This window comes from Ruditapes philippinarum, unplaced genomic scaffold (assembly GCF_026571515.1).
Source record: "Ruditapes philippinarum isolate M1 unplaced genomic scaffold, ASM2657151v2 ctg379_1_1_1_1, whole genome shotgun sequence".
NCBI classification, from domain to species: domain Eukaryota; kingdom Metazoa; phylum Mollusca; class Bivalvia; order Venerida; family Veneridae; genus Ruditapes; species Ruditapes philippinarum.
The window spans coordinates 170,863-198,738 of record NW_026856736.1 but is presented as its reverse complement, the minus strand read 5'-3'; the positions used below and the strand labels follow the sequence as shown (position 1 = coordinate 198,738).

The 27,876-nt window shown below is 33.7% G+C and overlaps 1 protein-coding gene across 1 annotated transcript; it reads left to right on the top strand.

The window, feature by feature from the left end:
- The first annotated feature begins 2,325 nt into the window (after positions 1–2,325).
- LOC132747533 (uncharacterized) lies at positions 2,326–26,837 on the top strand. Its single transcript, XM_060736936.1, has 25 exons — positions 2,326–2,477; positions 4,244–4,401; positions 4,756–4,868; positions 5,334–5,481; positions 5,893–6,035; positions 7,132–7,297; positions 9,119–9,246; positions 11,554–11,698; positions 12,373–12,509; positions 16,323–16,452; positions 17,421–17,563; positions 17,806–17,935; positions 18,532–18,668; positions 18,928–19,096; positions 19,273–19,489; positions 20,148–20,293; positions 20,539–20,754; positions 21,178–21,398; positions 21,868–22,099; positions 22,289–22,562; positions 23,048–23,307; positions 23,619–23,743; positions 23,900–24,009; positions 24,234–24,325; positions 24,840–26,837. Exons 1-25 carry the CDS (start codon positions 2,474–2,476, stop codon positions 25,554–25,556), a joined length of 4,461 nt encoding a protein of 1,486 aa, XP_060592919.1. The 5' UTR covers positions 2,326–2,473; the 3' UTR covers positions 25,557–26,837.
- Positions 26,838–27,876: the final 1,039 nt, after the last annotated feature.

The following is a 27,876-nucleotide window of genomic DNA, read 5'->3' as shown; positions in this document are numbered from 1 at the left end:
GTACGGACCCCGGACATGTCCCCATTCATGTCCTTAAATGTTACTATCCACCAAAAGGTGACTTATAAATTTTGAATTCAGTAATTCACTGAATGATACTAAATATGTATGCAAGTTGAGTTTTGTGATGATACAATTTTGATGCATGGGAGGCCAATGAGACCATTATATGCACCATGGAGAAAAATGAAAATGAGCTTGATTGATCGATAAGATTATGCAACTCGGACTGATACCTGACCCATATTTTCCGTATGCACGACCGACATGCACGAGCATTCTTTCCAGGTTTTTACAAGCGAATTTGGAATGAAATTTTAGCCAAACATTGGTTTCTTTTTCAATTTTGTATAATAATACTAATGAGAATATCCCAAAACTGGTGAAATATTAAATACATAAAAACACATAGTAAGATTCAGCAAATGATATAGAACAGATCATTTGTATACTTTTTTGCCTTTTTATTGAGGGTAGCTTTAGTAAAAGGGGATCTTGACTCCATTCTATATCATTGTTCGCAGAAAATATTAAGTTGGCTCATATGACTATATTTGTTGAGTTGGTGGCCTATTCTTAGATATCTCATATTGGGTTGCGATGTGAAAGGACTGTATTTTTTGGTTTAATGGCCTTGGCTTGTCCAACTTTTTGTTAAGTTGGCTCATATGGGACCTGTAGGGCTTTATATGGATTGGTCTGTAGACATACGTAAGGGCCTTAAAGTGTCCAACCTTATATTATCCGTTAGCTTCTTCTTACAAAATTAAAAGTTAACTTTAAATTACAAAAAGCTTGTTAAAATACGTTATATAAGAAACTTTTACATATACCTATCTCATCAATGTTTATTGATTTTGTGAACTGACAAATAGTGTGACGTGATTTACATGTGTTACTAGGGAACCTGATAATTTAATATGTGTAATTTTGCTACTCACTACCCATCTTCTCAAGATTTTGAAAAAAATATTTAAATATATTTATATGTGACTTAAAACTCTTCTGGCATCGCAGATAAATGATAAAATCAGGTAATTGAAACTAAAAATGCATTACCACATCGGTCGTGGCACTCGACGACCGGAGAAAGTGCACCCGGCCGACGGCGAGCGGCGCCAGGACGGGGTCCCGTTAAAGGATCCCCGCACCCCGACGCGCCACCATCGGCGGCGGGCTGAATTCCCCGGGTCGACTTTGCGGATCCACCCGTTTGACTCTATGCGGTTTAACGTACTCTTGAACTCTCTCTTCAATGTTCTTTTCAACTTTCCCTCACGGTACTTGTCCGCTATCGGACTCGTGCCAGTATTTCAGTATGGTAATTAACTTTGATAATTTCTTTAGTTTTTATATGAAATATTTCAACAATAATTAAGTTGACCTCTTCATTGCTCATAGATATATACGTTTTTGCACATTTTTTACAACAATTATCTCCATGTCAGGTCCGTGATCGCAAGGGGGTTTCTTAAACAATAATTTTGTTCGTGCATTTTTATGGCAATCTTGGCCACAAAGCTACAAAGGCATCTTTTGTGTTTTTGTTAAAAGCTGTTTTATATAATTTTCTACATTTTATTTGAAGTTTTTCACCTGGATTTTAGCTAAGATTGTTGACAATAATATTGTCGAAGTCGTCCAAATTGTAAAAACTCGAACGTTTTTGAAAATGGTAAGTTGTTCAATAATATGATATTTATGCACTTTAAACATTTCTTATTTGATGATATTCCCCATTTTTTATATGTATCGTGATTTTACAGTAAACATAATACCTATACCTGGCTAATATATTCAAGTGTTTCGATAAATACAGGACTTATTTTCATCGACTGGTATAAAAATAAAGCGGTTGCCACGAGTGAAATATGACAATCTTTATACCACAAGATAAAAATAAATCTTGTATAAAAAATTAAAAAAAACTTGAATTTTCACTTTATTATATTCTATTTTCTTTTTCTTTTTGACATTACAATTTGAAAGACTTCTTGGTAAATTTTGTGTTTATGCTGAATTTAGTAGAAAGTAGTCTGAAAGTATACGGAAAAATGTTTCACTGCAGTGAAAAGTAAATTTTACAGTGAAAATACGGAAAATGAAAATACGCTTTTTATTTCATCAATATTTCTCAATATTTCATTCATGAATATATATAACAAGCATGTATATACATTTATATTCCCGATTTAAGAGCTTCAATTTGTGTGAATCAATCATATGTAAATATATAGTTAGCTTTCAATCGATTATCGAATATGATACCTAATATAATTACGGTGTACTATATACAGTTTATTTTATTGATCAATCAATATTCTATAATGTACACAGATATTGTGTTTAAGACATGACCTACATTTAACATGTTTAAACGGCCATACGTATTTTTATATTTTCTTAATTACAGATCATGGCAAAAGAAATAAGGGATTAAGTTTCATAAGTTGTAATTTAAGAATTTTGATAAATGGGTACGTATGATTCATTTTTAAATTATTTTATCGGGTTTATTATCAATACATGTCAACACTTTTAACTTAAACTTAAAGTGACATATTCTATTTTTTCATCGTCAAGTTGAGCTGAATTAACTCTACATAAAATATTGACTTTTGTAAAAAGACTGCCCAACTCTTATTATAAATCGAACGTTATTGGTTTTTAAAAGTGAACATTATCTGGCACCAAAATATATATCTGAACTACTATACTGAAACAAAAAAGAAACTTTCTCCAAGTTTGAATGTAGATATGTTAGAACAGTTTTTCAATCCTTTTGAAACTCGATTTTTACTTTGAATAAACATATCGGGCTTTAATACGGGGATTAGCTGACCGATTTTGCAAACAAAACGAGTTTTACAAGCTACTACATGTATATAAGTGTGTACATCTAAGTGGTACCCTTGAACAACTGGCACATTACTTTGCGAAAGTTTCTTTTTTGGTTCAGTATAGTTTTTGAAATAATCTTCCCTCTTCTGTGAATAATGATCTTATTCACTTTAGACCACGTACAGATTATATGAAAAAAACATTTACATACTAAACGGCATATGTATGGAATACATTTCCAACTGACATAAAACTACGAAATAAATTGGTAAACTAAAGGATTATTTGATAAAAATACAGCTTAAAGCGCTATAAAAACTTTAAACTGAATTTTTTAACAGAATTCATATAGCTCTTTTTTTTTGTTTGATTGTTTGTTAACATTGATTGATGAGTGCATGTGCATACGAAGTTAAGATAATAATTTCCATAAGTTATTATTTATAATCCAAAAAATAGCTATGTATTTTGTAAGAGTGTTTTGTCGTAATTATGTTGCTGTTTATTGTCATTTCAGTTCTCTGTTTATATGTGTGTAGAAGGCCATACTAGAAATAAGTTGTATGTTTATAATGTATACTCTTGTAATATGTAACCACCTTCTCAAATAAAGTTATTATTATTATCATTAGTATCATTATATGCAGGTAATTTCCGATGGATATATACAAATTTCCTTGGGTCACGTGCGTTCATAAAATTAAAAGGAATTATGGTAAAATGTTAACTTATTGTGACTTTCACCTGTTCATTCACTATATTCCATGCCACTTTAACATTTTGTGGATCTTTTCAGCTCAACTTGACAATGAACAAACCTTCGTTTGCAGCGACTTTGAGAACCTTGTTGCTGCGATTGTTTGAGCTTTGTTGCGGTTATTATTATTCTTTGAGGCCATTATGTGAACTTTGTTGGAGCTTTATTTCAGCGATTGTTGGAGCTCTGATCCGTCGATTTGTTGTGTGGATTGTTACAGCTATGTTGCGTGGATTGTTGAATATTTGATGCGGGGATTGTATGAGAATTGTTGCGGAGATTGGTGGAGCATTGTTGCGGTAGTTGTTTTAGCTTTGTTGCAGATTAAGTTAGACCATTGTCGCGGCGATTGTTGGAGCTTTCTTGCGATGGTTGTTAGAGCTTTGTTGCGAAGAGTGTTGGCGCTTTGTTGCGGAGATTGTAGCAGCTTTGTAGCGAGAAAGGTTGGAGCTTTGTTGCGGGGGATTGTATGAGTCTGTTGCGGAGTAAGTTGGAGTTTTGTTGCGTACGGAGTTTCTCGGAACTTTAATGCGATACCAAATCTAATAATCAATTTTACAAAAGTAAACAACTATACCAACAGCTTCGTTCCTGATATAAGCTAAGCTTGATAATTGATTAAAAAATAATGTTTTATTTTATCAGCTCGACCAAAACTAGGTGCCTTCATCCGGAACATCAACTATCTGTCGGCAAAAGACGGAAATGATTATGAAGATAGCAATGAAAACCCTAGCAACCAGTTGATTGACTATGAGCGTCTGTGTAACTATGATAAAAACTTTAGTCTAGAGGAATTTACGGTATGTCCATTAAGCTTACAGATGAAATTTTGAGCAAACAACATGTGCTCCATACTTGATCTAGTAAATATGTTGATGATGACGACGACATAACGCCTTTATATGTAAATGCACTCTTTTGTACTACTGAACTTACCTGATTTTTGAGCGGGAAAAAAGAAATTAAAAAAAAACTGACATTGAAATTAATATTTCTTCTAAATTACTGAAATTTAACAAAATGACTCCCTTAGATATAAAGATTTGTTATGAACTGTGCAGATGCTTGTGTTGATTTTTTGTCCCGATCAAAACCGCCAACTGTACATGGTATCCTATTTAAGGAAACGTTGTTTTGTGTTTCTTTTTTTCAAGGATGGTTATGGTGCCTTTCGGGAAAAAGTATGTGTATCAGAATTTCCTGGGAGACATTCACCGCCTTATTGGGTGGCTTATTCTACTGTATGTGTCCTTGACCGGTTAAAAAGGTAAATATTGAAAAGTCCTCAATTGTTACAGAAATAATTTTAAATTGATACCCAGCTATAAATCAACTGAGTGGACCCGTACCAACATTCTCTTACTTTTGGAAGAACTGAAACTGTTGTTGTAAAGAGGTAATGCTGTACAAAGGGCCGCTTTGAGGAGGTTACACTGTACATGTATACAAATAGAATTGACCTTTGGTGGTTATTGAGGTCACATGGGTCAAGGCCACTGAATATTAAAAGAGTTTTTGTTCTTTTCTTACATCCACAATTTCATAATGATACCAAAACATTAAAACAGTCTTTTTCTACATCATTTAAAAGGTCTGTTGTTTATGATAAGGTTTTTTTCTTGGTTCATATCAACACTTATTGTTGTCTAGATGTATAGATCTAGTTATTTGTCAAGAGATTTAGCATAGAATTTTTTGATGAACATTATTTATCTTTAAAGTTGTATTTCAGAAACTTCACCGATGAGGTAGAGAATCATGCTCAGATAGGACAGGAAATTGTGTACACGTGGTTAGCATTGCTCACTGCCAAACCGAGTTCTGGTCATCTAGACCTTATGTCCAAATTTTCTGGAGATATGTTTGAACAATATGTCAAGGTTGTTTTTCGTTATATACTTATCAATGCTGTTCTGAATGTATCATAAGTACATTTTATTGATATCAAAACACAAAGTGGAAACCAGGCTACCTACTCTTATTTTGTTCTTTTTTATTTTGCTCAACCAGGCACTTTTTTAAAGATAAACAGTCAAGTGATTTTATTAATAGATTATTAATGAGCCGCGTCATGACAAAACCAACATAATGGGTTTGCGACCAGCATGGATCCTGACCAGCATGCGCATCCGCGCAGTCTGATCAGGTTCCATGCTGTTTGCTATTAGTTTCTCTACTTGTTTTAGGGTTTGTAAGCGAACAGCATGGATCCTGATCAGACTGCGCGGATGCGCAGGCTGGTCTGGATCCATTATGTTGGTTTTGTCATGACGCGGCTCATTTCTTTAAAGGCTTGCAAATGTGATGAACTTGTCAAGATACTGTCTAGAATGAAAATCGAGTTTTCGTATGACGCAGAACACGAAACAGATGAAGAACAAACCTACGGCAGTCTCCTTGACAGTAATACAGTAGCTATATTTCGCTACATAACGTAAGTTTTACGGAACATTTCTGTAAGTCACTTTTTGTTAGTCGCCTCTCAAATTATTCGGCATCTATGATGTAATTTTAAGCAGAGTCATTAGTTTTCGAGATTGATGCAACATATTTTTGTTTTATAAATCTTTTAAGTCTTATAAACTTCTAGCTCCTTTTAGAAGCGAAACTATAAAAATAAAAATATATCATTTGATACTAGTATATGATGTTTTGAAGCTTTAAACGAACACATTTAATTTTCATGATCCTTTAAAAATCAAGCAAAAGAAAAGAAAGAAACAACAGAATATATCGATCCCAAATAAAGTATATAAATACTACAAACATATGTGCTTTGTATGTCACCCAATTTGCTACCATCAAATATAACTAGTTAAAGCCAGTTATCATCAAGATTTATTAGGAGCTGTTTGTATATCATGACTGTAATGAAGGTTTACCGCTTGTCTATTTGATCCTGTTTCTTGCTTTCCTATACACACATTTGCGCTTTCTTTTATCTGCACAGTTTCGCTTTTCCTTTCATCTGCACAGCCCCGGCTTGCCTTTATTTGCACAATTCCATCATTGCTTTCATCTGCACAACCCTCTTTCTTTCTGTCATTTGCAGATCCACGCTCTTGATTTGATCTGCAAAGAACCGCTCTTTCCTTCATCTGCAAAGCACCGCTCTTTCCTTCATCTGCAAAGCACCGCTCTTTCCTTCATCTGCAAAGCACCGCTCTTTCTTTCATCTGTAAAGCACCGCCCTTGTTTTCATCTGCACAGCACCGCTTTTGCTGTCATCTGCAAAGCACCGCTCTTTCTTTCTTCTGCACGGCACCGCCCTTGTTTTCATCTGGACAACACCGCTTTTGCTTTTATTTGCAAAGCACCGCTTTTTCATCTGCATAATACCGCCCTTGTTTTCATCTGCACAACACCGCTTTTGCTTCTAACTGCACAGCCTCAAAATTGCTTTCATCAGCACAACCCCCGTGCATGCTCTCATATGCACAGCCTCAGGCCTTGCTTTCATCTGCACGGCACACGTCCTTGATTGTATGGGCATGAGTTACAATTACATGTTTTTTAAAAATATTTTATAGGGAAGAACAATGGACTGAAGACTCGGTGTTGGCAGCGTTGCTAGATCTACGAATGTTCTTTCAACAACAGATTGGCAAGTTGTCACCAAGTCTAGGCCGATATGTGGGATATTTAGTTCGAGATATGACATCTAAATATACGACAAATATTTGTGAACCTTACAAGGTACGGTTCGTATTTCTCTATTTCACTTCAAATAGTGCACGTTTGCAAAATATTTTAATAACCTATTAATATCATTTTAAGATATTTATATCATTCTTATCTTTTTGTAAAGATAAGATTCAAGTTTTCCATTGTCTTTCAGCCATAACGTTCTTAAACCGTTCCTGCGTTTTATATACTTATAGATATATTATAACGCGAAGATAACAGCCAGTTTTGGTATTTTTATGTCTCCACAAAGTGGGAGCATAAAGCGTTGCACTTGTCCGTCCGTCCGTACGTCTGTCCGTACGTCCCGAAATCTTGTGAACGCAACTCCTCTTTAACCGGATGGCAGATTTTGCTTAAACTTCCAGGGATAAATAACCTTAATGTGTAGATGGTAGTAAAGGAAGTAATTTTTGCTGCGACCAAATGTAACAGAATTATGGCCCTTTGTTGATTTTTTCACTATATACTATGTAGAAATTTTGTGAACGCAACACCTCTTATACCGGATGGCAGATTTTGCTTAAACTTCCAGGGATGAACAACCTTAATGTGTAGATGGTAGTAAAGGAAGTAATTTTTGCTTCGACTAAATTTAACAGAATTATGGCCCTTTGTTGATTTTTTCACTATATACTATGTAGAAATTTTGTGAACGCAACTCCTCTTAAACTGGATGGCAGATTTTGCTTAAACTTCCAGGGATGAATAACCTTAATGTGTAGGAAGTAATTTTTGCTGCGACCAAATTGAACAGAATTATGGCCCTTTGTTGATTTTTTCACTATTTACTATGTAGAAATTTTGTGAACGCAACTACTCTTAAACCGGATGGCAGATTTTGCTTAAACTTTCAGGGATGAACAACCTTAATGTGTAGATAGAAGTAAAGGAAGGAATTTTTGCTGCGACCAAATTTAACAGAATTATGGCCCTTAGTTGATTTTTTCACCATATACCATATAGAAATTTTGTGAACGCAACTCCTCTTAAACCGGATGGCAAATTTTGCTTAAACTTCCAGGGATGAACAACCTTTATGTGCAGATGGAAGTAAAGGAAGGATTTTTTCTTGCGACCAAATTTAAAAGAATTATGGCCCTTTGTTGATTTTTTCACTATATACCATATATATGTTGTTAGTGGGGGCATCCGTTTACTTTGGACACAGTTCTAGTTTTATTTGGATTGAATAATTTTATCATGTAAGCTAGTGATTGTATTTGGATCATATTGCGTGTTGTTCTTGTTGATTTGCTTAGAGCTAGTTTTCAATAACATAGCGATGATAATTTTTTATGGGGAGAGATGCAATCGCCCACCTTACTATCCAGATCTAGCCACAACTTATTTATACCTCTTCTGAACATTTATAAACATGTTTGAGGATGACCGGTATTATGCTGGGCTCGTGACGGGCTAAGACTACCAGTTATCACATTCAAGCGACATATGCATAAAGCAGATTTAAAGTGTAAGGTCTACAGTTGGCACATTTCCCATGTGTATTTCAAATATCGATTAAAAAGGAAAAAAATGTATGTGGATATTCTTGAAAAATATTGTTTGAAAAAGACATGTTGATTAAGTTTTAAGTGATTAAATAAGAGCATTTATACGATGAGCAATAATATATTGTTCTAGAACATTTTATTATCTGCTATACAAACATATTTTATTATCTGCGATATAAACATATGTAATACCGGATCATGTATCAAGATACATAAATAATTATTTTGTGGTTTGATACAGTATCACAGTACATATTAGTTTGAGTATTTGATCAATTTCTTTTATTTGAACAATTTCTTTTATTTAAACATTGAACAGAAGTTCACTGACATAAAAGCAATAACTTCACACCTGTCAATTATTGAAGAGTCTGTATGTACATTCGACGGAGATTTGAAGGATCTTCGTGATGAAGATACGCTGGAAGAGATAGTAAAAGCAGCGAGGTAAGTCAAATGATCCCAAGCAACTAGAATCGGATGAGGGTGTTGAAATGGCGTTGTGTATGTCCGTCCTTCCTATTCTAACCAATGTACATTAGAACTTGTTGTTATACTACTACTACTTCAACTAATTATAACAAGAGCCACCGCCGGGCGGGGGCAACGCTCGACTTTTTACTTTTTCTAAACGCAAACATAGAAAGGTTTGAACATATCTTAACGTTTCCTTTTTATAAATTTAGTTGGTCTGTCTTGTCACATTAGTTTTGTTAACATATTTTGTATATATATATGAATAGCAACATTACGCAATTTCTAAAAATAGCAACATTACGCAATTTCTAAAAATAGCAACATGACGCAATTTCTAAAAATAGAAACAATGACGCAATTTCTAAAAATAGCAACAATGACGCAATTTCTAAAAATGGCAACATTGACGCAATTTCTAAAAATAGCAACAATGACGCAATTTCTAAAACTAGAAACAATTACGCAATTTCTAAAAATAGCAACAATGACGCAATTTCCAAAAATAGCAACAATGACGCAATTTCCAAAAATAGCAACAATGACGCAATTTCTAAAAATAGCAACAATGACGCAATTTCTAAAAATAGAAACAATGACGCAATTCTATAAATATAAACAATGAAGCAATTCTTGTTGTTGTTGTTGTTGTTGTAAATATATATATATATATATATATACACACACACACACACACACACACACACACACACACACACCAATAAATATATAATTATGGTCATTTAATGCACAAATCTGAGAAAATTCAGTAATTTAACCTTCAAGGTCAAGGTCATTAAAGAGCCCAAGCAAATTTGGGGTTTGATAAACAACGAGGTCTGGTCCTTAAGAATGTTCTGTTATAATATGAAGTTGATCCTTCAATAATAGCAAAGTTACAAGTCAGTTACCGCCAAAACAATGAAAATTTCAATAATTTGACCTTCAAAGACAATGTCATTAATGAGTGAAGGTCAAGGTCTTCCGGTATATTTTTTACAGTTATCTTTGAAGATTATTATGTTCAAGTTTCAAGACAATCCATTCAAAAATAACAAAGTTACAGCCAATAATAGCCAAAAAAATGAAATTTTCAATATATTGACCTTCAAAGTCAAGGTCATTTATGAGTGAAGGTCAAGGTCTGTCTAGTTTATTTTTAAGGGATATCCCTGAAGATAATTATGTTCAAGTTTGAAGACAATCCATTCAAAAATAACAAAGTTACAGCCAATAATAGCCAAAAAAATGAAAATTTCAATAATTTGACCTTCAAAGTCAAGGTCATTTATGAGTGAAGGTCAAGGTCTGGCGGGTTATTTTTAAGGGATATCCTTGAAGATTATTATTTTTCAAGTTTTGAAGACAATCCATTCAAAAATAACAAAGTTACAGCCAATAACAGCATGAACAAGCAAAAATTGGACTTTTTAACCTTGAAGGTCAAGGTCATTTATGGATGAAGGTCAAGGTTAGTGTAGTCTACTGAAAGGTCTTGTCCCAAGGGTTGTTGTGGCCAAGTATGAAGACAATACACCAAGAAATAAAAAAGTTATGATCCAGGTACAAGTTTGCGGACGGGAACGGCAACGGCAACGCCGACCTGACTATAACAATACCTCTACTTTTTTTTCAAAAAAAAGAAAAAAAAGTCGAGCTAATAATAATATCTTTATTTAAAGAAGGTTATGTACATGAAAATACACCATCGTATAACACAAATAAATGTTACATATGTTAATTTTAAAAGTAGTCAGATTCTAATGAAACGTTGCATGAATATATGAAGAAGAAATTAGTGCAATCAAATTCTACCCGTTTCTTAAAAATCAATTTTGGAGAGAGAACAATTCCATCCGAAGTCATCATTTACAACTAGCAGTTTTAATTGAAATGAATCACACGTGAAAGTTCAGTTTGATCACAAATTTCCGAAATTGATGCAGACGTCAAAAAAATGAATGAGGTTTGCAATGACGCAAGTTGAAAATCGAAGTTGTATATGACAGAAATTAATATGATTTCATTAACTGCATGCTTAGAAATACATAAAAATTTAAATAATTAGATTATTCAGGGGATATCAATGGTAAGATGTCTAATAGCCGAGGTAAGGATAACAAGATATTCATGCTAGATTTTAAAAGAAATTATAAATTGTAATAAGAGGAATTGATATGGACTAATTTTCGTCATGTATATACTATATTTTTTCATTGTGTTCAGTGATTTAATCATTCTGTGACAGTTTCTAAAAATTCTGATTCTCTCAAATTTTAGGGTGACGTTGATAGTAAAAGAACTGTTTCCTGCGTTCATGAAGTTGATAACTAATTATTCAAAGAGGAAATCACCCCTGCAGAATGGCGGGAGATTATTTGATGTGTACAGACTGCATTTGTTTCGTGATATGGAGAAACATCTGGTAAACTTTACATAAACTTATTACTCGGCTATTTATTAATAACGAAAACACACATGAATTATTTTCTTTGTTCAATTAATTATTGCAAAGTACTAGGGTATTTCAAAATGGTAGCTATACAATGGCAAGACTCAAATCTTTATACGGTTTAAATGTTTAGAAGTTTAAACTGTTCCTCGTTTCAAATACTATGCTCATTTTCAAGGGATCAATACATGTACGGAAATGTTTGACCACGCCGTTCGCGGGTATTTTAGGGCAGTGACTACATGTATGAGTGACAAAATTACTGTATAAAGAATCAGAAAGTCTGTACATGCATATTCTTACATAATGTACGCTAATTTTCCCTAGAGTTTTAGTCTCTCTGTTTCAATCCTTATCACAGGACAAGCTCACATCCTAGTCAAGTCTCTCTGTGCGGCGACAGGTTCCCTTTTCTGCGGGTTTTTGATAATTCCCTTTTTTGGTCATTTTGTTACAAATATGTACATGTCATGTTTGTTATTATGTAGCATTTGTCATTTATGACATTTAATAAATGCCCTTTTTCATTCAACCTATGTGTTGTGTTTTATCTCATACCAAACAAGTTCGTCTTGCCAGTTATATTTACTTGACCTGGACAATACATAAATTTTGATTTACATGTATATGAAGCTACTTTCTTGTAGGAGCCTGACAGTGGAATGTTTGATGCTTGTTGTACCATGATAGTGGACATTCTAACAAACCCCGGTAAACTTGACAATGCTGTACAGGAGATGATCTCTGAAGCTATATCCCATTGTTTGTTAAAAGTTAAACCAATGTAAGATAATAATATTTTTGTCAAGCGTGTTGTTGATTGTATCGGTATGTTATTATTTAATAATTAACACGAAATTTTAGTTACCATTAGTTTAAAAGAAAAAACAACAAAGAAACATATCAGTAGAAAGACTTAGATCATTATCATTTACCTTTTAGTGCATGTCACCTTTTAGGATTGTTTCTTAAAACAAGAATAGATACGATAACTTATTGCAACTATTGCTTTTGACATTTTCATTCTTGTTGATAGATACTGATAAAGGCTCGGTCACTAATCTAACTCTTTAAATGATTTTTTATGGCCTTAATCTTCAAGTCACGTGTCTTTATTTCCACATAAAGTTAAACATTTATCATTTAGCGCAATTATCACAGTTGGTATGTATGTCATAGTGAGCCAGGCGTTGACATTACATATTGTGCAGCTTCACATCTTATATATTTCATTTGGCACTTCATATCTCATTCCCCACTTCGTATCACATTCTCCACTTCGTATCTCATTCACCATTACATATCTAATTACCCACTTAATATTTCATTCTCCAATTTATATCTTAGCAGGATTCACAACTACATATCTCATTCACAACTACATATCTCATGCACAACTACATATCTTATTCACAACTACATATCTCATTCCACACTACATATCTCATTCACCACTTGATATCTCATTCACCACAACATATCTCATTCCCCACTTCATATATCATTCTCCAATTCATATCTTATTCACCATGTACTAATACATATCTCATTTACAACTATATACCTCATTTCCCACTTCATATCTTATTCTCCACTTCGTATCTTTTTCACCACTACATATCTCTTTCCCCTATTCATTTATTATACACCATTTCACATCTCATTCACACTTCACATCTCGTTCCCTATTTCATATCTCATTCACCTCTACATATCTCATTCACCACTTCATTTCTCATTCACCACTTCATATCTCATTCACCACTTCATTTCTCATTCACCTCTACATATCTCATTCACCACTTCATTTCTCATTCACCACTTCATATCTCATTCACCACTTCATATCTTATTCACCGCTTCATATCTCATTCTCCACTTCATATGTCATTAACCACTTCATACCTTATTCACCATTACAGGTATTTGCATGAAAGTTCGTATGTCTTTAGGATTATTTTGTTAGACATTGTAGAGAAAAATTGTTTGTGAAGTTTTATTTCCCCGTCCTCAAATTACATTCATCTCAATCTTTACACGTACATGTCGCCATGCTTATTATTGTATGTTACTGACCTATAAATCTTACATGACTTTTCAATGAAATAAGTACGGAATGCCGTTAGGGCCATCGCCTATGAATGTGTTGATCTGAAACGCGATAGTCGATAGTACGATGGTGAAAACGCGAAATCACGAAACTACGATGGTGAAAACGCGAAATTACGATGATGAAAACGCGATAGTACGATGATGAAAACGCGACAGTACGATACTACGATGATGAAAATGCGATAAACTTTCGTGTTTTCACCATCGTACTGTCGCGTTTTCACCATCGTAGTTTCGTGATTTCGCGTTTTCACCATCGTAGTTTCGTGATTTCGCGTTTTCATCATCGTACTGTCGTGTTTTCATCATCGTACTATCGCGTTTTCACCATCGTACTACCGCGTTTTCATCATCGTACTGTCGTGTTTTCATCATCGTACTATTGCGTTTTCACCATCGTACTGTCGTGTTTTCATCATCGTACTATCGCGTTTTCATCATCGTACTATCGCGTTTTCATCATCGTACTATCGCGTTTTCACCATCGTAGTTTCGTGATTTCGTGTTTTCACCATCGTACTATCGACTATCGCGTTTCAGATTAACACATTCATAGGCGATGACCCTAACGGCATTCCGGAATGCCGTTAGGGCCATCGCATATGAATGGTTTGATCTGAAACGCGATACTCGACAGTACGATGATGAAAACGCGAAATCACGAAACTACGATGGTGAAAACGCGACAGTACGATGGTGAAAACACGATAGTTTATCGCGTTTTCATCATCGTAGTATCGTACTGTCGCGTTTTCATCATCGTACTATCGCGTTTTCATCATCGTGCTTTCGCGTTTTCACCATCGTAGTTTCGTGATTTCGCGTTTTCACCATCGTACTATCGACTATCGCGTTTTAGATCAACACATTCATAGGCGATGGCCCTAACGGCATTCCGTAAATAAGTCCTCATTGTGGACGTTGAAAAAAAACCTATTGCATGACCTTTTTTAGCTCACCTGTCATAAAGTGACAGGGTTAGCTTTTGTGATCGCTTTTCATCCGGCGTCCGTCCGTCGTCCGTCCGTCCGTCGTCCGTAAACTTTTACTTTTAATGACATCTCCTCATAAACCACTATGCAAATTTCATCCAAACTTCACATGAATGTTCCTTTGGTGGTCTTCTTTGAAAATTGTTCAAAGAATTTAATTCCATGCAGAACTCTGGTTACCATGGCAACCAAAAGAAAAAAAAAACTTTAAATATCTTCTTCTAAAAATGCAAAGAGTTAGAGCTTAGATATTTTGCATGAAACATCTTCTAGTGAGTGTCTACCAAGTTTGTTCAAATATAAGCCCTTGGGTCAAAATTGACCCCGCCCCAGGGGGTCATTGATTTTCCCTATATGCATATAGTAAAACCTTAAAAAATCTTCTTTAAAAGAACCCAAAGACCTATAGCTAAGATGTTTAACATAAAACATCCTCTATTGGGTGTCTACCAAGTTTGTTCAAATTAAAGCCCTGGGGTCAAAATTGGCCCCGCCCCGGGGGTCATTGATTTTCCTTAAATGTGTATAGCAAACACTTAAAAATCTTTTTGTAAAGAACCCAAAGACCTAGAGCTTAGATATTTAGCTTGAAACATCCTCTAATGGGTGTCTACCAAGTTCAAATAAAAGCCCTCGGGTCAAAATTGGCCCCGCCCGGGGGTTCATTGATTTTCCCTATATGCATATAGTAAAAACTTAAAAAATCTTCTTTTAAAGAACCCAAAGACCTAGAGCTAAGCTATTTAGCATGAATCATGTCCTAATGGATGTCTACCAAGTTTGTTCACTGCCCCGGGAGTCATTGATTTTTCTTATATGTGTATAACAAAAACTTAAAAAATCTTCTTTGAAAAGAACAAAAAGCTAGAGTTGAGATACTAAGCTTGAAACACCTTCTAGTTAGTGTCTACCAAGTTTGTTGTAATAAAAGCCCTGGGGTCAAAATTGGACCCGCTCCGGGGGTCATTCATTTTCCTTATATGTATAACAAAAACTTAAAAAATCTTCTTTGAAAAACTGAAATAGCTAGAGTTTAGATATTAAGCACGAAGCATCTTCTAGTGAATGTCTACAAAGTTTGTTGAAATAAAAGCCCTAGGGTTAAAATTGGCCCTGCCCCGGTGACATTGATTATCCTTATAAGTGTATAGCATCTACTTAAAAATCTTCTTTGAAAAAACCTGAATAGCTGGATTTGGATATTAAGCATAAAACATTTTCTAGTAAGTGTCTACAAATATTGTTCAAATAAAAGCCCTTGGGTCAAAACCGGCCCTGCCCCAGGTGTGTCATTGTTTTTAACTATATGTGTAAAGAAAAAACTTGACCAGCTAGACCTTAGATGTTTAGCATGAAACATCTTCTAATGAGTGTCTACCAAGTTTGTTCAAATAAAAGCCCAGGGGTTTAAACTGGCCCCGCTCCGGGGGCCTATATACAAGTGAGCGACTTCTTGGCCCTCTTGTCTTCTTTTAACGCTGTCTTGTTTATAGGACGCATGCGCAGTCGAAAACCTTACTTAACGTACTGCTGACAATGCTGAAATCTGGCAGAATTAAACTGACCAGTGAAGTTAACAGAACACTTCTGGAAAAGGAATTTACAAAATCTATTGAATGGAAGGTACTATTTTTTTCTGAACTGATCCTGATGTAACTAAATGAGCCACGTCACGACAAAAACAAAATAATGGGTTTGCGACCAGCATGGATCCATACCAGCCTGCGCATCCGCACAGTCTGATCAGGATCCATGCTGTTCGCTATCAGTTTCTTCACTTGTTATAGGGTCTGTAAGCGAACAGCATGGGTCCTGATCAGGCTGCGCGGATGCGCAGGCTTGTCTGGATCCATGCTGGTCGCAAACCCTTTATGTTGGTTTTGTGTGACGCGGCTCAATGTATTATAAAGTTGCCATTAATTTATTCTTTATTCGAGAACATATTATCATTTCAGATGCTAATATAACGACTTTCTTGTGCAAAAGTTAATGGTCATGTATTTTTTTCTTGTGAGCTTTGCCATAATGTTAGAATGATTTTTTTTCTATACTCCCTGAAATATTCTTACTTATAATAAGCTTTATTAGCTTATCAATTTAGAGTGTTCTTTGTGATATCTGTTTAAGATTTATTTTTATTTCTTCTTTCATTCATAGTTTACATATTTCTTGTTCCTTGTCATGGAGAATATTCATATTCAACTGAGCGATATGAGGGCCATTATGACCCTCTTGTTAATATTGCAAAAAGAACGCCCTTTTATGAAATATTCTTTGTCAGCTAACATCATTTCATACTGTAAAAATGCAGCATAATTTATTTAAATGTATATTGTTTTCTCTCGATCTCATACCAGCATTTTAGAATGTGAACTTTGACGTTATTTTGTAAAATATTTATCAGTTTCTTAGGAGTTGATATTAATACGAAACAATGAAGCATGATTTTTGAAAAATATTACCACTCTTATCATCATATCAGATTGCAAATGAACCATAATTTGAAAAAAAAACATTGATTCTTGGTATTTAAAACGTAAAAAAATATTATTTTGTGAAATGTTAATGAATTACCGAGATCATTATTTCAGAATGTAGTATCAGAGGCTAAACAATTCTTAAATGTTGTTAGAACATTGAGGGGCGACCAATTAGAACATAAAGATGGTGGAGACTACTACAAAATTGTACGAGAACTGGAAAAATGTGTCGAAATTCTCCTCCAATTATATAAGTATGTGTTTTATTTTTTCTATTTTGAATCTGTGTTTCCGATATTTTATGAATATATATCGATTCATAGACAAAAAGGTTTTGAAATGAAGTAATAATGAAGTTCAATTTCTGAGGTTTTAAGATAAAATAACATGTACCTTTTTATTTATTGATTCAAAAATGCTTACTTCGTTAATTTGTCATTCTGACTTGTTGAAAGAATCTTTGATAAATAATATATTTGTTATTTCTTTATTCAAGAAAAGGGAAGATCCTTAAAGATGTTCTGAATGAACATGTGGCATTGATCATTGACCTCATTACATTTACTGAACCAAATAAAGCTGAGATAGCAGACGCCGCATCAGAATCAAAGTACCTTGTTGTTTCAGTATGTATTGAGCGTTTGTGTTTTCACACCTTTGATTGGGTTTTAAATAATACCTATTAATACTGCAAGGGTCATATGACGACTGCTCTTGAAATACCTCAGGTGCGCCTCCATGTGTTATACCAGGCTTGATCAGCATCTGGCTTGCATTAGAATGACAGGCATCTTAGTCATACGCTAGCTAGACGACTAAATCACACAAAGGTCATGACGTTAAAAGATAAAATGCAATGCATACAATCCGAATGGTATGTCCATAGTTCTTACATCAAGATGAAAATTTTATGAAAGGTGTCTGCTGTGGTCCTACTTCTGTCTGAGCAATGTTTCATCATGAAACAAAAATGTACCTAAATTTTTAGTTCAAGAGATGGTTTCAGATGGAAAATGGAAGTCATTCTTTTTTATGTCATAACCAAACTTAAATATGTTTGTTTTTAAACTGAACCACACATACATGTTTTTACGGAATATGTACAGTATTTAATATGTCTTAGATATTTAGATATGCATAGAACATGCTGCTTAAAATTCCATCTGTTTTTACTAGCTCATAAACAAAGCATTGTTCTGATTGTATCAATATTGCATTTAAGTTGAAAGATAAAGAAATACAAGACCAGATTTTAGACAAAGTTGATTCACTGTTGAAGCAACCGGACAAAGAGTGGGATATCTATCAATCAAGGGCAACAGAATATTTACTAGAGGCTGTCATTTTATCTTATAAGGGGTGAGCTCATTATGTTCAAAATAATGTAATCAAATCAAAACGAAATCGAGTTTAATTAAAGACTGTAAAACGAAACTGAAACTGTTTGAAATGAACGTTTGTGTTTAATATAAAATAATAAAATTTAATAAGCTTTGTAAAAATGAACGCACATTTACTAAGAGTAATGATGAATTCAGGAAGATTAAAAACTTTTAAGTAAACGTTTTCTTTCATGTTCAAAATTCTTCACAAACATTCTACCGATTTTCATATACAGAAATGGAAAGAATGTGACAGATCAGCAAAACGAAAAGTTCATGTCAATATTTGACACTTGTTGTGAAGGAGATAGCTTGGAGGACAAACTTATTCATCCTGATGAAGACCATGGTACAACGGTGTTCTATCAAATATATACAACTTCCGGTTTGAAATATATATCTCTGGTGTGTATTTTTTTAAATGAATAAACTTGAAACATAGACAGTTTCTCTCTACTGCACATTGAAAATGAAATAATCTATATATTATTACCAAAATTTGTTTCGAAAGCTATTAAACAGTTATAATATACAACTTCAAGTATCAATTTATATTCCTATTGAAACCGTTAACTTTTCAGCATAATGAATCTAAAACATTATCAAGATGCACTCCGCTAATCAAGAACATTTTAAAATGGGCAAGGATATCTGTAGAAGAACAGCACACCGGTCCGATGGAAGCAAGTTTACATGCCCTCCATCTTGTGGCGAACGCTTTGTCACCGGAACTTGCAGATATCACACCTGAAGTTGTTGATTTGTTTTTATCAATTGATAAAGTTTCAAATTTGACGCGTAAGTATTATACATTTGTCAGCTTGCTCTTTAATTGAAATGGTATAGCCTTTGCCTCCCAGTTTTGCTTCGTCTTGATCGCTTGGAAGTATCATGTAGTTTTAGATATTTACAAATTGAAATGGTATTATTTCATCATTTAACGACGTATAGAGTGAGTCAAAGGTTTTAGTTTCTAAAATATACCGGATAAATTTGTAATCTGATGAAATCAAAATGTCATAGACTGGAGGTATTCTCTTACAACTTATAAATCTCGATTCTAACAAACACGATACACCGCTCGTTTTCTATATAAACCAACGAAGTCACAATGTTTCTAGCTGTACTGCGTGGACTCACACTAAACACAGAACCTTGTCATTATTTCTAGATACATTGCGTTAGTTTCGAAAATAATTGTGTGGCCTTTAATTACTCAAACCAGAACTTTATCATTGTCTGTGATGTATTGCATGCCCTTTATTTACTAAATCCAGAACCTTATCATTATTTCTGACATTATTACGCCTATTCACTCAAACCAGAACTTTGTCATTGTTTTAGATATGTTGCATGAACTTTATTCACTTTGTCATTGTTTCTAGATATATTGCGTGGACTTTAATCACTATGTGGACATTATTCACTAAACACAGAACTTTATCATTGTTTCTAGATATATTGCGTGGACTTTATTCACTTAACCCAGAACCAGTGCACGTAAAGCTTCAATTATTTATAGACAAGATGGACGAAATGATTTATACGGAACGAGTGTGCATAGCTTCTTTATTGGTCGAAGTCTCAGGCAAATGTCCACAGGTTATGTTACAAACATGAACTTACTACAATATCATAGTTTTTGAAAAAAATAATTAGACATAATTGAATCTTACTAACTTGCAAATATAAATCAGACATTAGTATACATAATCTTTTTTAAGATATCTTCTATACTTGTATTGGCTTCTTAAAGTATAAGTGCCACGTGGACACAATAATACCCTGGCAATTTTTTCATGAATATTGCTTTTATTATCTTCAACACATTTTACAATTCTCTCTAGATTTTCACTGGGGATCAAGTGGACAAGTTATTTGAATTAGCCTTTGAAGATGACCAGTCACAACAACTGTATTTTCATATATTGAATCAGATAGCTGCACAGTGCCCTGCGACCGTTTACAAACTTTTCTCCAAGATTCAGAACGAAACTCGTTTCAACAGCTCTTCAACGATCTTCAGAGCTATGATTGTTGTCCGCATAGCTTGCCATGACAAGGTTTTTTTGGTGGTTTTTTTTTTCGTATGCTAATTGTTTCAACCATACCTGCTGTGAAATCGGAGGATTGGAAGATCTGAACAAGATTGCAATTTCCATCAGATTTATATTTCTATAATTCTATTATTTATATGCGATTGCATTCGTTCATGTGTAACAAGAACATTTAACATTCAAATATTTCTATCCTCTGTGTCTTTGGTGTCTCATAACTACATGAAAAATAAAACATATTTTTGAAATCTTTGTAAACTTGATTTATTGCACTAGGGCTCTAGTTATGTGCAGATTCAGACTTTTTTTTAAGGAATGTAAGATATGTAAAAATCATGCATTTTATACCTACAAGTCGATCTGTTATAAATACAGTCTAACACATGTAACTAATTTAAAGTCATAAGTTGACTGTTCACCTCATTGTAGAAACTCACAAATGAAGCAGCGGACTTTGCATTGAAGCAGCTTGCAGTGTCTGATCACACTAATACAATACAGATATTACACCAACTTTTGTTACTGGCTCGTGCCAATCGTGAAGATATGTTACAATATAAAGAATATCTTGAGAAGATGGAAGAGTCGTCAAACGCACCAGATGTGAAAGAATCTTGTAGAAACATCATAAATGTTATAGAAGGAAAAAGGTGGGTTAACAGCGATGTTTTCATTATTTTAATGGCCAGTCGTACGAAATGAATGCAAAATGTAATATCCTGTTTCCGACTATCTTGTAATTTTGTTAACATAATTGTGCTCTTGTTAATTCCGATATACCCTAAGTATGACTATTGAGAACCCTAGAAAACATGTTGCTGTTGCGGTACATCTTAACAAATAAAGTTCTGTTATATGTCAATTACTTCTAGAACAAAATGCTATCGACGCCTCCGTTGCCCTGGATATTTAATATCCCTGATATCTAATTACTTTTACAACTTTGTAACTACAATACCGCCAGAAGTTTTGAATTCTTTATTCTACCCAGCTTATAGAATATGTTTGATTCTATAAAGAGGCTATTCTACTTAATGTCAGTGAATATACAAAATTCTTATCTCGTAAAGACAACAAAGCTTAGTAATAAAAAATATATATGCAATGTGGTTTTGGTAGTATTGAAGGTGTAATTGAAGACATCCAACAAGCACAAGAAGATATAGATGATCTTGATAAGAAAGTTGGAGCCACTATGAACACGGTTGTTTCTCTTGGAGATCACGTGATAGAACAGGGTAAAGATATATCAAAAGTTCGGGATGATGTGGGTAACCTAGGTGAACGAGTTGATAATGTTGAAGAAGGTCTTACAGATACAAAAGTTAAAGTTGAAGAAATTGATAATAAGGTATAACGCTTACAATATTATTGTAATGAATGCAGTAACTCGTAATTTTTAAAATCATGCAAAGTTTCATTATTACTTTGCATATATATTTTCAAAGGCTCATTCAAACCTGGTCTGCGACATTTTTGATTTTCCCGTTTTTACCGTGCTTTTTAGGTTTCCTGTATTTGTTTTTAACATCATTTTCAGACTATGACAAATGCTCCAAAATGGTCTAGGGATCTTACCAAATTGCTGAATCCAAAAGCGGAAAACGACTGGCGACTTTTAGCTAAACGTCTTCAATACAGTAATGATGATATTCGAGCATGGGCTCAACAACACGATCCTTGTATGGCATTGCTGAGTGAGTGGTATGCCACACACAAAACAAGTGAAGCAAACTTTGCAATATTGAACAATCTCCAAGAAATGAACAGACTTGATGGAGCAATTATTGTTGAAAATGCAATGAAAGCAACTGGTAGGAACATCAATTAACCGACGTGTTTCTATTTTATTAACATGTAAATTGTCTGTTGTTAGTATTCTATATCATTTAGGCTATTCTTTTGTCGTTGAGTGTTTGAGTGAATTCATTTGTTAAATCCATACATATTGATACACCACTTGTTGATGTTGTATATAAGTTTAGTGCTCTGTCTTCAGAAGTTTGATAAGCATATCAGATCATTACCTTATCTGTCATTATATCAATATTTTATTCGATAAATAAAATATCTTATACTTAATTTTTTATAATTTTAATGAAAGTAAACATTGCATAATTTCTCTATATACCAGAGGAAGTTGTTGAAGATGACGAGTTTGAGTACCCTTCACCTCCCCCAATCTTCGATGTTTTAGATAATTTCTTCGTCTTTACTTTTTCCTGTCATTGTATTCGATAAGTAAAGATTGTTCATACTCAATTGAAGCTTAAGTTAACTTTAAATTTCTATATACCAGAGGACGTTGTTGAAGATGACGAATTTGAGTACCCTTCACCTCCCCCAATCTTCCTTAGCTATCAGTGGGGTGTTCAGAATGAGGTGAAACTATTGAAGCAACATTTAAACATGGCAGGATATGAATGTTGGATGGACATTGGTCAGATGGGTGGTGGAGACAAATTGTTCAACAAAATTGATAATGGAATTAGAGGCGCCAAAGTAATTATTTGTTGTACGACGGAGAAGTATGCACAATCACCGAACTGCAACCGAGAGGTAATTTGTTTGTGTCAATACTAGCATCTGAACATAAAGTATGGTTGAAAATTTTACTTGTGCAGTAAAGTATTTTAATATCTTTAAAACTCTTTTTTAACAATGGGCAGTCTCAATAAGCTCAACAGAGACAAAACCCGCCGTACAGAATTGCTAGATATAAAATTAGGTGTTGTAGAAACCTTTGACTTCTTCTGTAAAGAATCATTAAAATAACATGCACAATTTTGAAAAATAGAATAATAATGTGCATACTGCATACATGCATTTTTGTCGGAGAAGTGTCAAATCTTATTGTTTAATTCTTTCAGGTAAATTTGTCAGTGAATTTAGGAAAGCCTATTATACCATTGCTGATGGAAAAGATGTCATGGCCACCAAAAGGATCAATGGGGCCAATCTTCAGTGAATATTTATTTATAAGATTCTTTCAAAGGTATGTATTAAATATCTTTAAAGGTATAGAGTATTATAGGATCATTTAAATTCTCTCAATTTCATAACTGTTAGGTGATCATTAATATTTGAATTTACGATTTATTATAAACGATCTAAACCTATAAATGTTACTAATTTTATTTGTGTTCTGTAGGAATGGTGAAGAGACGAAAGATCAGCGATATTGGCCAGTTGCCAAATTTCAAGAACTATTGATGCAGTTAAATTTCTATACAGTTCCTGACCCGTCACTTATTAAACAGGGTAAATTTACAACTACGCCATTAAATCGGTAGTGTTTCTAGCTAGTGAAATCTTGTTTAAGTGTTTAATAATAATACCGCTTCTAGAACAAAAATTTACACGTTTATTTTTACATAACATGTCTATTTTAATACAATCTTTCACCATGAGGTATACATGTATAAGTATATAGTACATGTATATGTGTTATAACACTTTCAAAGATATTTTTGGTATTTTTTCAGAATATTCCAATTGGTGGAATCCGATAGTGGAGGAGATTAAAATTGATAAAAACAAAAACGCAAAAGGCACAGAAGTTAGCAAGACAAACACGGTAATAAGATTTTTAAGATTTTTTTTATCAAGTTTAAAAAAAGAGATGCAGAAACTATTACTTTTATTGTTATACGCAAATTATGAATGAATCTTTATTCTCTTTTTGTTTCAAGACTTTTTTCTGTTTGTTCAAATCCCGAGCGTGACGTCGGGCTTTTTTTTAATATACTAGCTTTTATCTTCATGTCATACTTAAATTTCTGCAATACAAGAAACAACTTTTAAAGGATCAGTTTTTTGCCACCTCGAAGACCATAACAGCGTCATTACCATTGCAATGCCGTCACTATCTCATGCAAATCATAGTATTACTTATTTTATTATAATGTTTGCCTTAATACATTTCTATGTAACCTAAAGTATATAACACCTAAAATATTGAGATCGTTAATCATTGTCATTAGTAAATTTTTCATGTTATTGGCTTTGGCAATGTTTCAAATCTATGAGACACTTCACATGTGCTGAATATGCGTCCATTATTTTTTTACAATATTCTTTTCTTTTAACAGAATGGTCAAGATGTGGATGAATCACCGTTGGTATTTTTGTCCTATCAATGGGGAAGACAACCTCAGGTTAAATTACTATATGAGCGTCTGGTATCCAGGGGTTACACTGTCTGGATGGACATATTTCAGATGGGTGGTGGTGATTCACTATATGATAAAATAGATCGTGGAATGAGAGGATGTAAAGTCGTCGTGTCCTGTGTTACACCCAAGTACGCATTATCAGCAAATTGTCGACGTGAAATAAGCCTTGCTGATGCCTTAAAGAAACCAATTATACCATTGGTACTGGAAGCAATGACATGGCCGCCAGATGGCCCAATGAGTATGGTGTTCACAGAACTCCTCTTTATCAATGTTCACCGTGACCAACAAATTCAAGAAAAATGGACAGGACCAAAGGTAGATGAATTGATGGGAAAGCTTAAGATCTACATACCAGATAACGAGCAAATCCATTCAGGGGGGAATGACAAAAATGACAGCAATACGCCTACTAAATCAGAGCCTGAAAAATCCAAAACAGAACACACACCATCAAGTTTATTAGAATATCAAACAAAAACGACTTCGTGTCACGATAGGAATTCACGAACAATTTTAGAAGCATGTGACGTTCAGAAACAAGAAAAAGTAGATGCTGAATCTGATAAAAACCAGGGACACCATCCAAAGAAAAGTGAATCACAGACATCGAAATCTTGTATTCTATTATAGAAATGCATGCAAAACAATGTGTTCTCACAGTATTTAAATGCATTTTTTGACTAATGTATGAATTATGAATTTGTAGTTGACGTAGTGCTTTTTCTATGATTTCAGTAACTAACGGCAATTAATACATCGTAATCTTGATTAAACTCTAGCTATAGGTAAGCATAAAGAAATAAAATACATTAATTAATGTCATTATCATGTGTACAATTTAATATTTCCTAATTTCCAACTTATTTTCAAATAACATTTATAACTTTATTTTTTTGTAGACCATGTGCTTTTCTTTATACCGTTCATACAGGTATGTTTTCCGTAACTGTTTTGGAATTCTGAATTCAGAAGCAAAGAGAGCAACCAACTAGTCATGCAAAAAGTAATAGTTATGTGTAAATCAAATAAATCAATACCATCGGGCCTGGTAATAATGTCCACTTTTACGTAGAATTAACTTTGTTTGATCTCAACAGAATAAAATACAGCTTACTGTATACATCCAATAACTTATTAAATTTATGATAGAAAATACATATGTAACGGGTGTCACCTTTACTTTTCTTGGTATACAGTATTTATTAAATACATGTACTTGTAAATGAAATATTGAGAGATACTGATCAAATAAAATGCGTTTTTTCGCTTTCCGTATTTTCACTTTAGAAGTTTATTTTTCACTGCAGTGAAACAAATTTCCGTATTTTCACTGTTGTCCTGGCGGACCACTTCCTTCTTAAATCAGCCAATACACAACAATAAAGGACAAAGGGAACATTTTTGGATTCGCAAGGTCTAAAATATATATGATAAACAGATTTTTTCTATAGATACGGGATTTATTTTCACCAGTTGGTATGAAAATCATCATATTTCACTATGACTATCCTTTATTTATCACTAGCTTTGTAAAATACTTACTGCCAACAAGAGCTACGCTCCATTTTTCTCAGTACTGGTATGCCATTAACGTTTCATTCTGCAAAAGTTGATGATGATGAAATATTTTATGTTTGAAGTGAATTAATTTCGTTGACGGTTTTCAGGGTAAACAATTTATTCTCAGTCAAAACAAAATACTTTATTAAGCAAAATGACTTTTATGATTATCTGCCCTTAAAGTTTTGTAAGTGAACATGTATTTCAAGCTTTAGAAGAATATTATTGACAGTTTTTTAGAAAGAAGATGTGAATATGTTAAGATTATTTGACTCAACGTTTTTTTCTAAAATGTATAATAATTTGTAAAATATGTCATTATTAAAATATGTCATTATTAAAATATGTTCAAACCCCTATATTTATATTTTTTGTATTTTGCCTTTAGTTACTTGTCTGAATTTGGGTACATATAAGATTTAACAAAATGTTTTGATTCACAATGTCTTAAATGCCATTTACAAGTGGAAATCAATTTGGCATAAGTAACAAACAGGGGAAACTGATGGATGTAGATTGTTTACATGAGATCCATTGCTAAAAAATATTCCAGTTCAGAAGTAGGTCATTCGGCCACATAGGGGCAATATCATTTCTGACAGACTGTTGTACATAAACAACACTCAATACCGCTTACTTAACCATTACTTTTAAAGAAGCGTTCCATGAATAAACAATAATATAAGCTTAAATGGGAGTTAGTTCAAACAGTTTATTACGTCCATATCACACTGACCATAACTTTGGGAGAGGAGCATTCGTCTCCGAAGTGGTGGATAAAATATGACTTCTTGTTCATTTTTTACTGTCATCGCTAAGTTAAATGCCGAGTTTTTTTAAATATTTAAATGTTTTACTGAAAACACCTACTGAGTCTGGAACCCACATATGTTTTCTTTAAGCTCCTTACATGTACAAAGTGCAATTCTTTGCCATTTATTTACAGTGTGACGAGGCGAAGCCGCTTTCATCATACTTTGGTTACAACCGCACCAAACGGCTCCTGAAAACGTTTCCAATGCATCGAATGTATGAAAATTTCTCAAACCAACCATATTTTTTGTTATTTCGGGAAAATTAGATACATGTATATAAACGATTTGGCAAAGAAATGATTACAACGCAGACGGACACTCGGTCTTTGTTTGATTACGGCCATTGACAATTGACCCGTGAATTAATTTGCCGTAACGTAATAAAACAATTATTTGATTACTGGTCGAAGGTCATATAAATACAAAATTTATAAAAGAAATAAAATGAAATATGGTTAGTTTGTGAAAGTATCATGCATGCATTGCCGACGATATCAGGAATCGTATAATATAAAATTGTTTCGATTTGAAATTCACCAAACTTTGGCGAAAGCAACGAAAGCTATGAACAGTAA

Excerpts from the sequence above, each read along its gene's own strand:
- LOC132747533 (XM_060736936.1), top strand. Across the intron at positions 5,482-5,892 it reads TGTTTGAACAATATGTCAAG|GCTTGCAAATGTGATGAACT; the intron begins GTTGTTTTTCGT and ends ATTTCTTTAAAG. Across the intron at positions 24,010-24,233 it reads CCCGTCACTTATTAAACAGG|AATATTCCAATTGGTGGAAT; the intron begins GTAAATTTACAA and ends GTATTTTTTCAG.